The sequence below is a fragment of the Cariama cristata genome, unplaced genomic scaffold (genome assembly GCF_000690535.1).
Source record: "Cariama cristata isolate BGI_N322 unplaced genomic scaffold, ASM69053v1 scaffold1032, whole genome shotgun sequence".
Taxonomy (NCBI): domain Eukaryota; kingdom Metazoa; phylum Chordata; class Aves; order Cariamiformes; family Cariamidae; genus Cariama; species Cariama cristata.
The window spans coordinates 28,678-42,078 of record NW_009604205.1 but is presented as its reverse complement, the minus strand read 5'-3'; the positions used below and the strand labels follow the sequence as shown (position 1 = coordinate 42,078).

Below are 13,401 nucleotides of genomic sequence, written 5' to 3'. Positions count from 1 at the left end.
TACTGAATGATTGCATTAAGTTTGCATTTGATACATCTTGTAATCACTCCTGCATTTGGCTCCCAGTTGAGCACGGTGTATATTTGTTATGAAACTGACAAAAACATTACAGCTGTCAAATACTGGCGAGGCCGCTAAGCTATCCTAATGTCTAAAGCAGGGAAGAGACTTGCTTCTAGTTGCCTATATCGTGCAGAAAGCACAGTGCCAGAACTTAAGTCAGCAAATAATCTTTTTGCAAAAACAGTACTGAAAGGTATTTATGTTTATTAGACTTCATACCTTATAGGTCTTTAGATCTCTGTTAGAAATAGCAGGTGCTGGTAGGAAGTCAAGAAAAACTCTGTAGTTTCACTTTGTTTTCTACCTGTTTTTGTTTTGTCATGCTCCTATGTACTAGACTATGTGTTGTTGTTAGGACTTGACTTGCATGTCACTGCACTTTATTTTGAAAAAAAATTGATGCTGAATCAGTCACTTGTCCTCTGTGAATAACTTTCAACAGAGCAAGTGATTACTCATTAATTATCCCCAAGCAAATATTGCCTAATTTTTAAGATACTGTGTTTAGTTTGATACACGAAGCTGTGTTACCTCTCCATACGGAAATCGTGGAACATCCAAAGAGTTGTCAGTTTACATCTGTTTGCTCACCATGGAAAATGCCCAGAAACTGTAAGTAACTACTAAAGTAAGGTGTTGTGAGTGCTGTTGCATTTCTTCTTTTAAACTGATTCTGCTTCTATTTCCAGTGCAGCTTCTGATATTATAGATTTATTTTAGTTGGAGAGAAGTCATAAGAACACTCAAATGCATTTACTTGAAGGAGCTTTTTGGATGTAGCTATTGAAAAGCAACTGTGTTCATGGGATTGAGCAATAACAGACACTACTGAATCTCTTGCCCTCCCTCCATTTATTTGGGTAAGTCTTAAAGAAATCTCCTGAGGAGACCAGAAAAGCACACAGCAGAGCTGTCCTGTCTGTTGGAAAGGAAGAAATGAAAAATTGTATGTTGGCATTCATTATCTGCAGAACAGAGATAAATTTGGAAGGTTGCTTTCTTGCTCGCATTTGCGAGTTCTCTGCTGGATGGTCTTTTTACTAACTAGTAATAAAGCACTTCGGTAGAAATTGTAAGAGAAATGGTTTAACTGTGTAAGTTCTTTGTTGGAATAACTGTATTCCCAAATTATTTGTATAACAGTTAATGCTATTACATCTGAAGGGAACTTAATAACATTGGACGACTTGCAGAATCCTTAGTTTTCAGCTGAAAATGTGTGTTAAATTACCTCTGACTTCATGAGAGAGGCAAAGTACTTGTGTAGTGAATAATTTTAATAGAGCTAGAACTGCAGGGAAATTCAGATTTAGCCATGCATACGCTTCTTAAGATCATGATTTCAGAAACATGTAACATCTTTACTTTTAGCCTGCAGAAAAGCAAAATTAAATGATTGTCTCTTTCTGGATCTCTGTAAATGCCAGTCGTTGCTATCCTGTATTTCTAGAGCATATATCTCAGTTCTTCTAACGTTTCGAAGGTTACATGTGTTTAGATGTTGCTTAATCTATTTAGATGTATATTGAAAAGATTACCTAAATGGGACATGACTTCTCTATGCAGAAAGTGTAAGTCAATCATCTAAAACTATGAAGTCTATACAAGTTAAAATGCAGTAAATCTGCTGTTCTGAAGTAGTCATACCTACCTGAGATTTACTGTGCCTCTACTTACTATTTTCCTTAAGTGGGATTACTTTGTAATACTCTAAATAGTCAATTGAAAAGTGAGTAAAGGTAGGTGGAGAAAAGAAGGAAATGAAGTCCAAGGCTTCTGTTTTGATACACTTTCACTGGTGACGAATGAAGTTGAAGAAGCAACTGCAAACAGGAATTTGCTTCTGCCGCATAATTCTCATTCAACATGGTCTGATGCATTTGATTTGTTGGACTGCAGAAATTTGCTTTAGGAAGAACTTGATCCATCCTCCTCCTATCTTCCTTCAATCCATCCACTTATAAGCAGCTGAATGATGACAGTTTGAGGGAATAACTAGCTACAGAGTAAAGGAGAAGATGAGTATCAGGGACTCACTAATCTGAGCAGGGACTCTGCGCTGGCTCTGGTGTCAGTGGAGGTGTTTTTAACTGCATCTTCAAAGTGATAGCACCAATATTAGAAAAGGTAACTTGTGAACAGCACCATGCTCTTTATTATGAAATATTCAGAGGTGTTGCGTCTACATTTTCAACTTCTATTTTCATCTTTTCATTTCCTTTTGTCATCTTTGAAGTGTCAGGAATAGAGATGGGTATTATTAGTGATGATTATTTCAGGACTGTCCAGTTTCATATTCCCACATGTTTCTCTTTTGACTATCTTGAAAGGGATTAACTCTACTCAGGCTTTCCAGGAAAACTCAGTGAACTGAGTACAGCACAGTCTTTATCAGAGATCTTACAGCTGTGCTTCATGAGGTGGCAATTACCACTTCTGTGATTTAGTAATGGTAGTTAAAGATACCTATTGCATGCAGTGGACTGCAGTGTGGACACCAAAAAGCTAGTGCTCCTGATTTAGTGAGCCTGGACCATATAGCTCTGCATAGATGTATCGGATCGAATTTGGGAGCAGGAGCACCTGTTTTATAGGCAGGCTCTATGCAATGCCACAGCATGTTGCTTGTTGAGTTTGACTAGTTACCCTGAGGGCTGTGGCAGACCAAAGGGGAGTCTGTTTTTATAATGTAGTTTTCTGAGCAAATTTTACTGCTGCAGCTGAACATTTTTGACTAGATGGTGGTAAGAGCTGCTTAACACTTAGGTCAAACTTCTGTACTTAACATCACATCTTCAGATTCAAACAGTTCCTCTTCTTCCATAGCTATCAAGGCTTTTTAAAGAAGTGGTTGCTGTTTACATGTTCAGTGTAGGCACTTAGATGATACCTGTCACTGCTAGTTGATGCCAGCAGTGCAAGATTTTGGACGTAATTCTCTAAAGAATGAGCTGCCTGTGATATCTGGAGGAAGACTCCTGAGCCTTTCTTGGTATGTAATTCAAAACCAGGTGTTAATCTTTTCTTATATTCCTTCAGTAGACTGTCAGAACTAAAATCGACAATTTTCAATTCCTTATTTGCCAAATTTCAAAGCGTGGCTTTATTTGAATAATACATTATTATAGAAAAATAAACCTTTAAAAATTGTGACAGTTTATCCTACAGAGAAGTAGAAGTAGTCTGTAAATGGTATTATGTTGGTGAGAGTATGGTACATCTACACTGATAATTTGGATTTTTTGTTAGTTTTCTGACCCTTTTGATTGTCTACAGGGATCATAAGATAAAGTGGATCTGTACCAAAACAGGGAATATTTTGATGGTCTGTCTGCATCAGTAGGTGAATGAGTTTCATACTGTGTGACCACCTCCCCCCACCCTCAGCCCCGGTCTTCCTGCACTGTCATGGTGAGCTTCATTCAACAGCTCTGAACACGGCATGCAATCTCAGTATCATTCCAGGGATCAGATGGTTTACATTCTTGTTCACAAGATGTATGAATACTTTAAAAATCAAAAACCTCAAACTAGAAATGCCTAGAGAAGTCAGCGGAGCCCTGTTCTTTACCGCATGGAACTATGACTGGAGAACTGCAGGAGAATTTCAGATCAGCATAGTTTTTGAGCAGAGGATGATGGTATGTGAGCCCTCAAACAGAGCTGCTGTGTGGGGATGTTAGGAACATCCCACAATTTCAGCCAAGTGCTGTGGCGGTTTTCCAGTTATAGTAATAAGTGTGTGGGGGAGCCAAGGCAGTTTGAAAATGGAGTTCTGAAATCTCAGTGACTTTATGAATAGCGTTGTTCATGATATGTCAGTGATGGTATAGGACAGGATTTGATGGCCTGTGCTTTCCTGTTTCCTGTTTTACTGTAATGCTGATACAGCTGCTTTTGTGACAGGGAAGAGTGGAAGGTTGAAAATAAGAGGTAGTGTTCCCCTAAGAGGTTTCAAGATTAGGCAGATAAATAGGATAAGTGATATCTCAAAATGTAAAACGATTTTTTTTCTTAAGGTTTATTGTTTAAATGAGGTGGAAGTGTGTGTGGGGGGAAACAAACCATTTTTCTCTTTCTGCCTATGATATTTTAGTCTTTCCAACACGTACATTAGAAGAGATATAACAGACTTAATTAGCTGAGAGTTTTATTTTTTCTTTTGGACTGTAGCTTTATTTTTAACACTGACGTTACTGTAAATGTTTGTTTACAGGGGAAATGGGAAGATTTGGCTACAGAGAGTACCTTACTGGGCATTTTCTTTCATATCCTTTTCCCTTTGGTAGCTGCAGAAGTGGGCTTTCCATATGGACACTAGATACCATTATCAAAGTCTCTCCAATTTGCTTTCATGTTTTGAATAAATTAGCATTAATACTGGGCCAATATTGTAGAAACAAACTATGACACAAAAGCTGGTGTGGAAAGAAGGAATCTGAAAGATGAATAGCTACCTAATTCAGCATCATAAGCAGAAGAGGGACTAAAATGATTAATGTCAATGTTGACACCACAGGTCTTAAGCTGTTCTGTAAACAGCAATAACTACAACTTTGTAAAAAAAGTATAAGAATAAGGATAAAAATGTCTTGAAGTTTTGCAGTCATCTTGGAGTTCAGCACCAGACTGACTGACAATGAGGGTATCTTGTTTGCTGTTAAGGCCTCTTTGGTTATACTAGTTTCTGTTTAGATTACTGTGATGCCTAAGAAACTAAAGCTCATCTGGTTAAATCTAAGTTTAAAATATTATAATACTTTTTTGTCACTTTATAAGGTGGCCAGGAAGGAGTTACCTCTGGTTGCTTGGAAGAATGAAGACCTGAAGGCTTTATGTGGAGTCCTAATTCAGTATTCTGACTTATCAGACTTCTTCAATAGTCTGCCAAAAGTCTTATTTCACTAAGGAATCAACTTTGGGGAGGAAGGGAAAGCTTAACTCTTTTTATTCTTATACTCCATATTGGAACTACTGATTTTAACATATGCATGAGACTTTTAATGGGATCAATAGCTGAATGAAGTCAGTGGTGCTAGGAGCTGCAGCATCAGGAGCGTTTCCTATATCATGATTACCAAATAAATAGAACACTGGTTGAGAACTGCATGGCTTTGCATTGAACTGAAAGACTTCAAGACCTTTTTTTCACTGATCTTTTTCTCTGATAGGTCTGTATTTCTACTGTATAAGTTTTAGATCTCTAGGTGTCTGTAAGACAGAATATTTCAGGTTGTTTTAGTGATAGTGTGAGGAATAAATCCTCACCTGAAATGTAAACCCTTGAAGTGGCTACCGAGTTAATATTGTCTTTACTCCTTCACTATGAAGGTTATTTTATTGGCAAGATACTTGCTTTTTGGATTGCATTATACTAATTCATATTTGATGCTTTAATCCTACTTCTATGGAAAGTCAACCAATTCCTACACTTCCATTGTAAGGCTTTAAATAAAGCTGCATATAAAGCATGGGATTTAAAGCATGAATTATGAATGTAACAATAGGAAAAGACTATTGTGACTCTTGTTTCAAATAACGTTTATGATTACTTGTGAAATAGTGGTAGGGGAGGGGAAAAAATGCAGGTGTAAAAGTACTATTCTGTTACCAAATGTCTTGGTTCAACCTGGGTGTATATGTGCTTGGGGAAATGCTAAGACTGAAGTCTTTCTTTCCAATAAGTCTAAAGAAAACACCTAATTTTGGTATTTTAGTTTTAACACCCATTGGTCTGTTAATAGAGGTGAGATGAATGGATATGGGACTTGAATTGAAAAGTTTGGTTTTTATAAGAACTGCAGGAGTAAGGAATACACCAAAAGCAGCCCCGTTCTGCTGTCTGTGTGTGTTAGGTGTGTGTTGTTTGCCTGGCCATAGTAAGGAACTTAATGTACAACTTTTTCCAGTTACTTCAAACCATGTGTACCTGAAGTTCTGTGGATCCTGTTGCCCCTCTATTTAGTTTTTTGTCCCAAAGATAATGGTTGTACTTTTCAAGGTATACATGAGTACAGCTTTTGCCTTGTAATCCTCTTCAGTGTCATCTGTAATGCAGTGAAGTAGAAAAATCTTAAAAGACTTTGCAGTCACTCATTAAACTGTGAAGACTTGAAAAGTATGAAGACGGAAGTCAGCATTTTGTCCTGACTTGTAGCTATGGATGCTGTTGTTGACTCTGTTCACACATCCAGAATTTTACGAGATTGTCTCACCTTTGAAATGTGTCCCGTGTGTCCAGAGTCTGTCTGTGTATGTCATATGAGTGTATATGCATAACTGAACATGATGTAACTTTCAGTGTTAATAGAGGATCACAAAATGCAGTCTTACCAATCTAATGTCTATCTCTCCTCTTTTAACACTTGTATGCTATTAGTGAACAATATAAATCTTTGGAATTGGTTAAACAAAAAAAAAATTTCCTGTTACTTTGTGTGTAATGCGGAGAGGTTTCAATTTGGAAGATAAAAAACCATTTAACAAGCTTCAGTAATGTAGAAATGAAAGCCAAAATTTCTGTGAAAGCAAAACCTTAAGTTTCCTTAATCTGGATCATGATATGCACTTAACTCAATGCTTTCCTTTAAAACAGCAACAGGATACAGAACTAAGCTTCTGCTGTTTTATGAGACCTTCTGTGACAGTTAACCTTGTTCTGCGTCCAAATACGTTTCATCTCCTGAGATGAGTTTTTAGAATAATTCACAGTACAAGTGGATGCATTTCAGAATCTGGTGGATTTCTTGTGAACTTTCAGCAAACTACAATTCTATATTTGATAATTTCAGGAGGTGGTTAAAAAAAACCCCAAAACCAAACAACTGAGTGCTTTCTAGATTAACATTTTAAAAACAATTAAGGAGAGCACTAGTCATTTCAAAAATCATTATTTCTGCAATGAAGATACAACAGTAATACCTCAATTAACTTGCTCTATCACAAGCAGTGTGCTTGTGTACAAAGTGAAAGAGCAGTTACTCAGCATACATGATGCTGTATTACTTGTTCAAAATCTGTCCTATAAAAAAACTATTATTGTAATAATGCTTTGCATCCCCAATCAACAACTTCTCTAATCTGCTCCCTTCCTCGACTCCTACATCCTCCAAATTAAATTATTTTTATTGAGCATGTAATCTTACTCAAAACTATAGCAAAGTGAGCAAAAAGAGTAGTCTGTCTTTTTACAGTAATACTCATGATCGTTTCCCATATTAAGTGTCATAGTCTCTTTGTTTGCTTAAACTTTGAATTTACTGAAAGACAAAAATGGAAACAGTGGATGTACTCTCAGTGCTTCTGTAACAAAAATCCAGACTTTACAACATTTATATTACTGTCAGTGATTTTTATTTTTTTTTCCCCCAAAGACATAAATCACGTAACTGCTTAAGAGTAGTCTGTCTTTTTACAGTAATACTCATGATCGTTTCCCATATTAAGTGTCATAGTCTCTTTGTTTGCTTAAACTTTGAATTTACTGAAAGACAAAAATGGAAACAGTGGATGTACTCTCAGTGCTTCTGTAACAAAAATCCAGACTTTACAACATGTATATTACTGTCAGTGATTTTTTTTTTCCCCCAAAGACATAAATCACATAACTGCTTTCTGAAAGCCCATTTTCATCCCTCCCACCCCATAAACTCACTCCCAGATCCTGGATGTGTTTGCTCCTTGCTTCTTTAGAATGAGATCAGTGAGCTTGATTTCCCCTTTGTTAAGGAGGACTCGTTGAGGAAGAAGAGTAAGCTGTCAGCCTGGGTGTGCCTGTAGGCTGTATGAAGTATATCGTAGCCATTTTCTTCTGCAGAGAGATTTCAGTCTCTCTCTGTGACCTGCTGTTCTTCTCTGTTAATAAATGTATCATTTCTTTCCTCTCCAGCTTTCAAAGATTTTTATGACTAACTCTTGTTTAAAGATGAAGCTTACCACTTCTTCCAATTCATGGATGTGGGAAATACCACATCAAACCAAAGGTGTTCTGAAAGCTGTGAATGTATATTTGTACCAAATATAGGAGAAGATTAATTTTAAGTGGATAGCCTATTCCTTCTCTATTTTAAGTGTGTCAGACTCATTGCTTCAGTTAGATCTTTTCTGGAGTTACAACGGCTTCCTATAGCATATACAGAAGGGTCTGTATATACAATGCAGCTTCAACTGCAGTGGAACTAGTTAAAAATAATGCATGTGACGGGCAGCAGTTTTGAAACAGCTTATGTGTGGCTGAAGTAGAAATTTGCAGATAGTACTGTTGACTTGTATAATATAACTGATATAATTTAAAGGAAGGCTTAAAATTTTAAAGCTATACAAATCGAAATACCTTTTTTTCCCAAGAGGAACCCTTCAATAATGGAGTAATTTTGCCTTTACCAAATGTCGTATGTTGAACTTTTGAGGCTGTTTGACTTCATTTGTATAAATCTTTCTGTGATTGCAGTTGTTTAAAACTTAAGTCCATCAACTGGGTTTGTGTGTATATATATATTGCATTTATACTTGGAAATCTGACAAGTCTTCCTCAGGCACTATAAATGAAATTGATTATCAGAGCAGTAGTAGTTAATAATGCACTTACCAGGGTTATACCCATAAGCAAATTTTAAAGAAATGATGCAGGTGGTGGGCAAAAAGTTCTAAGTGTATTTGCTATAGTGTATCCTGAGGTATTATCAAAGCTTGATGTCTTTAAAAGTGAGCATCAGTCTTCAAAATAAAAACTTGCTGGGAGATTAACCTTGAAAGTAGTCATAGTACTCTAATATAGGTAATTAGGTTATTTGTTAAAAAGGTTATTTTAATCTTCTACTTTGAACTAGTTAAGGGACAATTCTAAAACAAAACTTAAATTACAGAGCAGAGTCTAAGTCCTGACATTGCAAACAGGCTACCTGTCTTTTTTTTCACTGACAAGGTACTATCTCATAGTGCTGTTTTGCTTCTTTACTGTTTCTATCTCCTTTTTCAAAATACAGTAAGTGTAATGAGGCAGACAAGTTCTTGCTGGGATTCTTACTAGTTTTTATACATTTCAGAAGATTCCATTTATGGAGAACACAGACACATTTCTAATTTACATTAGGGTTGTCTTACGTAAAACAAATAAAAAACCCCATACAGGTAGCATTAATTAAGTGCTCAACTGAAGCTTTTAGCTCTGCTGCTTATAATAGCTCACATTTTAAGGGTCAAAGTTGACCCTGTTGTTTATATTGTACACCTGATGTGTGTTTCTTGAATTGATGGAACTTCTTTGAGAAAACATAGCAAAATATGTCAAAAACCTCCAACTTGTTACTAGCAAATTTTTACTTTAGAGGTTTAGAGCATTTCAAGGCCTACTGGTGTTAAGTAGGGTATGGTCCAAATAATTGCTTCCATGAAGTGGTAATTTTGTTCTCCAAATCATTGAAGTGTCAGGGGACTGTGAATTCTTGCTGATGGTCTCTGTAAAGACATTGCCTAAGGAGCTGCTTTCTGCCAGTGCCAGACTAGTTTCCTCATACTTACATGCTGTACTGCGAACTTTTCAGTGTCCTGAGATTGTCTGTCTATTAAAACTGGCTGTGAGAGATTTAACAGCCCTATACAATTCTCCATAAGAGGCCTGTGTCTGATATTAATAAGATGGAGGGAAAAATACTAGGCTGTTCAGAGTGTGAAGTTCTCCTGTTGTGTAGTAATACTATGATTTCTTGACTGCCAATCAGGAGTTGTAGTCTTAGACTTAAAGTGCAAACTGTTCCCATAAAGTAGGGAAAATACAGAGAAATGCGAAGATTGCAACTTTGCACTGTGTAACAACCATGGAAAAATTGTATGGTTTGTAATTGATATTTTTCTATTTCTGTAGGGAACAGGGAATCTGATATTGTAGTCTGAGGACATAGTGTGACAATGTGTCTCAAAGTTGTTTTTTTTTTTTAAGTTCTTACACTTGTAAGTGCCTTTCTTATGTTAAGTAAACTTTCTAAAAAAATCTTACCTATTTTCATTGAAAGGTATTCTGTCTTTTATAACCGCTTGAAGAACATTGAGGAAAATGAAGGAGGCCTTGATAAATTTTCAAAAAGTTACAGAACCTTTGGAGTTAACCAATTTGTGGATGGTGGAATATATTGCAAAGAGTGGGCACCGGGAGCAGAAGCAGTGTTTCTCACAGGTGATTTCAGTAAGTATTTTTAGGAATATTTCTCTTCTGCACTATGTTTTAGATCAATATCCTCTTCACTTAAAGACAATTTTGTAGCAATATGAAATTCTGATAGTAAAAATGTATGTCATGGCTTAAATTAATAAATCTTACTCTACGTCACAGTAGCCTGAGAATGTACATGTTTCTATTGTATGGTCAGTATTATGCATATCTATTTTTTAATACCTGTAAGGCAATCACTTGTGTAAATGTTCTAGCCTGATCACACTGCAACTTTAGGCTGTGTCTAAACTAACTGAACTTCTTCCTGTACAGTTAGTCTTCTATAAAACTGTATGCAGAGAAGGAGAAACAACAGTGGAATAATTTGATTTATCATCTTTTACTGATCTAACAGTGTTGTCCAAGGACCAAGGCCCTTCAGAATTCCTGCTCATGAGAGTGTAGACAAAAGTCCTGCAGGAAAATAGTAACCTAAAATCAGATTAACATGTTCATGAAAGAGTAGGTGGTGTTCTGTTTTGAGGGAAGAAGGAAGGATGTTAGCAGCACAGGTAGGTGGCAGGATTACATGGAGGAATTGCATTGCTTACTCTTGAGAACCAGGAAGACTATTCACTTACTTTGAACTTGAAACAAAAATATAAACTTGCTACTTATTTGGAACGCTAGCTACACTCAAATCATGTTTTGCACATTCTTCATTGGAAGTGGCATGCCTTTTTGCTTTTAAATCCTGCAATGCTAATTCCATTCTTTGCTTTTGGTTTGGAGTTTGGGGGGGTTTCTTTTGTTTTTCTCTTTCACCTCTACTCTAACCCTTCTTCAGGGTTAGGTATTAGTCCATCAAGGTACTAGGAATTTAATTGGTGGCTGTTACTGAACTGGGACTTTATCTGTGAAATGATTTTGTTCATTTGACTGCATGTCAGAAGTACGCAGTGTTATTACCGAAACTTTTGTTTTGCAGAAATATTGGTCTGGTGAATGTTCGGTGGGTGTGTTTATATTACAAAAAAGTACATGAATTGCCAACTTGAAGTAGTTAACTACTTCTGCTTAAACAAAAAGTTTAATATTGAGTTTTCTTTCCTCCTTACCCCTGTTTGAGGAAACTATTAAAAGGACAGACTCTGTATTTGAGGAAGTAATGAACTTGAAATTGTATGTGTTTATATAACTTTAAAATGATAAGACTCATTATATATGCCATTAGTTATAGTATCTGGTGGTGCTTTCTAAAGTACTGTGGTTAAGCTTCTGTAAAAATGTGTGCAGTAATAAAGAAATAAATGGACTACCCTGGCAGTGTTTTTCAGATCCATTGTTAATATTTTTTCAATGCTTCACAGCAATCTGTTTTAGTACTGTCTTTCTACAGTCCCAAGAACAATACACTTACAAATAGAATAAGTGTTCAAATATTCACATTATGCTTCAATTTCCAAACAGTCATAAAATGCATCTATCTTAATTTTCAGAGATTTCCATTTTCTCTTTTTTTCTTTAGAAACTCAATGGGAGGGTCTGTGTCCACTGTTCACTGTGACAGTCATTGTCTGTGGACTCAAAATATCTAAAAAACTTTTGGTTTTGATGCAGAAGACAAACAGAAAAGTTAGTGCGACACTATCTTCAGCCATGATTCTGTTTGATATGGTTAATCTAGTAAATGATTGGGTAACTTTCCTTGAAATACTTATCGGCATAGACATTGATAAAATGGGTTAGTGTAGTACTTGAATCTTAATAAGGGAATAAGATATGTCCTCTGATTCAAAACTGAATAATGTATCATGACTATAGTTCACCTAATGCTACATAATAGTGATTTCAGCATCAGTACTGACTGCATGACAGCTAGATGAGGGTATTTTAATATCTCAACTCTATATATATAGACACAGAAAATTTTCTTCCTTAACCCTCCTCCACTCACTGCAACCCCACCCATTGCTCAAGGTTTTTGTGATGTGTTTAACAGTCTTTAACTTAAAATTACTCAACACAGTTGAAGACTAGACTACGTTTGTTTTAAATATCTATTTTAATAGATGGCCATTTTAAAAATGGACTTTTAATGAATTTAATGTCTATCTTAAAAAGAGGCTATAACTTGTAAATTGTCTTGGCAGGTTGGGGGGAAGTCAATACTGTAGCTATCGTGTAGTAGTAGGTAGAATACAGTAGCTAAAAACTGGGATGGTTTTCTAAACTCTACTTCGTTTAAATTATTTCATGTAATATGAAGTCATTATTTCATGTAATACAAATGTCATATGAAGCAGAAACTTAGGACTAATAATCTTAGAGTAGCTGTATCTACATGCTAATGAAATGTGGCAGTAAGAAATCAAAAAACTAAAAAGAAATTCACTTTAATTTGGAAAAACTGTGTTTGTCCTAAATATCATATTCATCAGTCATAGTAAAGTATTCATTCCCAAAGGGGAAGGTAATGTACTCAGAAAGCCTAGAGGAATGGGAGATTGTCATTCAATTCAGATGAGCTTTAATAATATTCTGATGAGAAATTGGGTTGCAAAATCCTAAGATTTAGATTCAGGTTGCAACAGATATGTTTAATTAAAATTGAATCCCTTTAACCTTTCTTTAAGTTTTCAAGCAGGTTAAAGTCTCCAACTAAACTTATGATTATATTATATTTAAATTGAATATCCAGATTGCTTTTAATAAGATTTTTTTTATAAAAACTTTTATAAAAAGAGAATTGTAATTGAACGACGTGGGGGGAAGTTGGAAACCTTATACAAAGAAACAAACATGGAACTTAAATGACAGCAGCTCTTTAGGTTTTAGCCTGAAATATAATGGTATATAATATAAAATAAGTCAATTCATGCTTTGTTTTTTTAGGTGTTTTTTTGTAAGGAAATGGATAGCAGTGTTTTTTCAGTGTTTTACTTAATATGATACTGTCTGAGGATCTTTTAGATGTTTGTTGGAAGGACACAAAAAATAACAGGGACTAATATTTTGTGTCACTTAATCTGATAAGTTTTTTGAGGATCAAAAACTAGTAAAAATTATGATAGCAACTGCAGGCTGTGTTAGAGAACTTAAACTTCTCTCAGAATTTATAATTAAGCTGATAGCTGATAGCTGCCTTGGCTATCTGGGCGCACTGCTGGCTCATGTTCAGCTGGCTGTTC

At 35.7% G+C, this 13,401-nt stretch overlaps 1 protein-coding gene across 1 annotated transcript in view; it reads left to right on the top strand.

The window, feature by feature from the left end:
* LOC104157929 (1,4-alpha-glucan-branching enzyme-like) overlaps window positions 1-13,401 on the top strand; it is a gene marked incomplete at its 3' end in the record, with an annotated part of 62,371 nt that overhangs the window by 20,563 nt on the left and 28,407 nt on the right. The window contains exons 2-3 of the mRNA XM_009695476.1: window positions 6,659-6,703; window positions 10,067-10,243. Of these exons, the coding sequence (XP_009693778.1) occupies window positions 6,659-6,703; window positions 10,067-10,243 (222 nt within the window). The remainder of the gene's footprint in view (window positions 1-6,658; window positions 6,704-10,066; window positions 10,244-13,401) is intronic.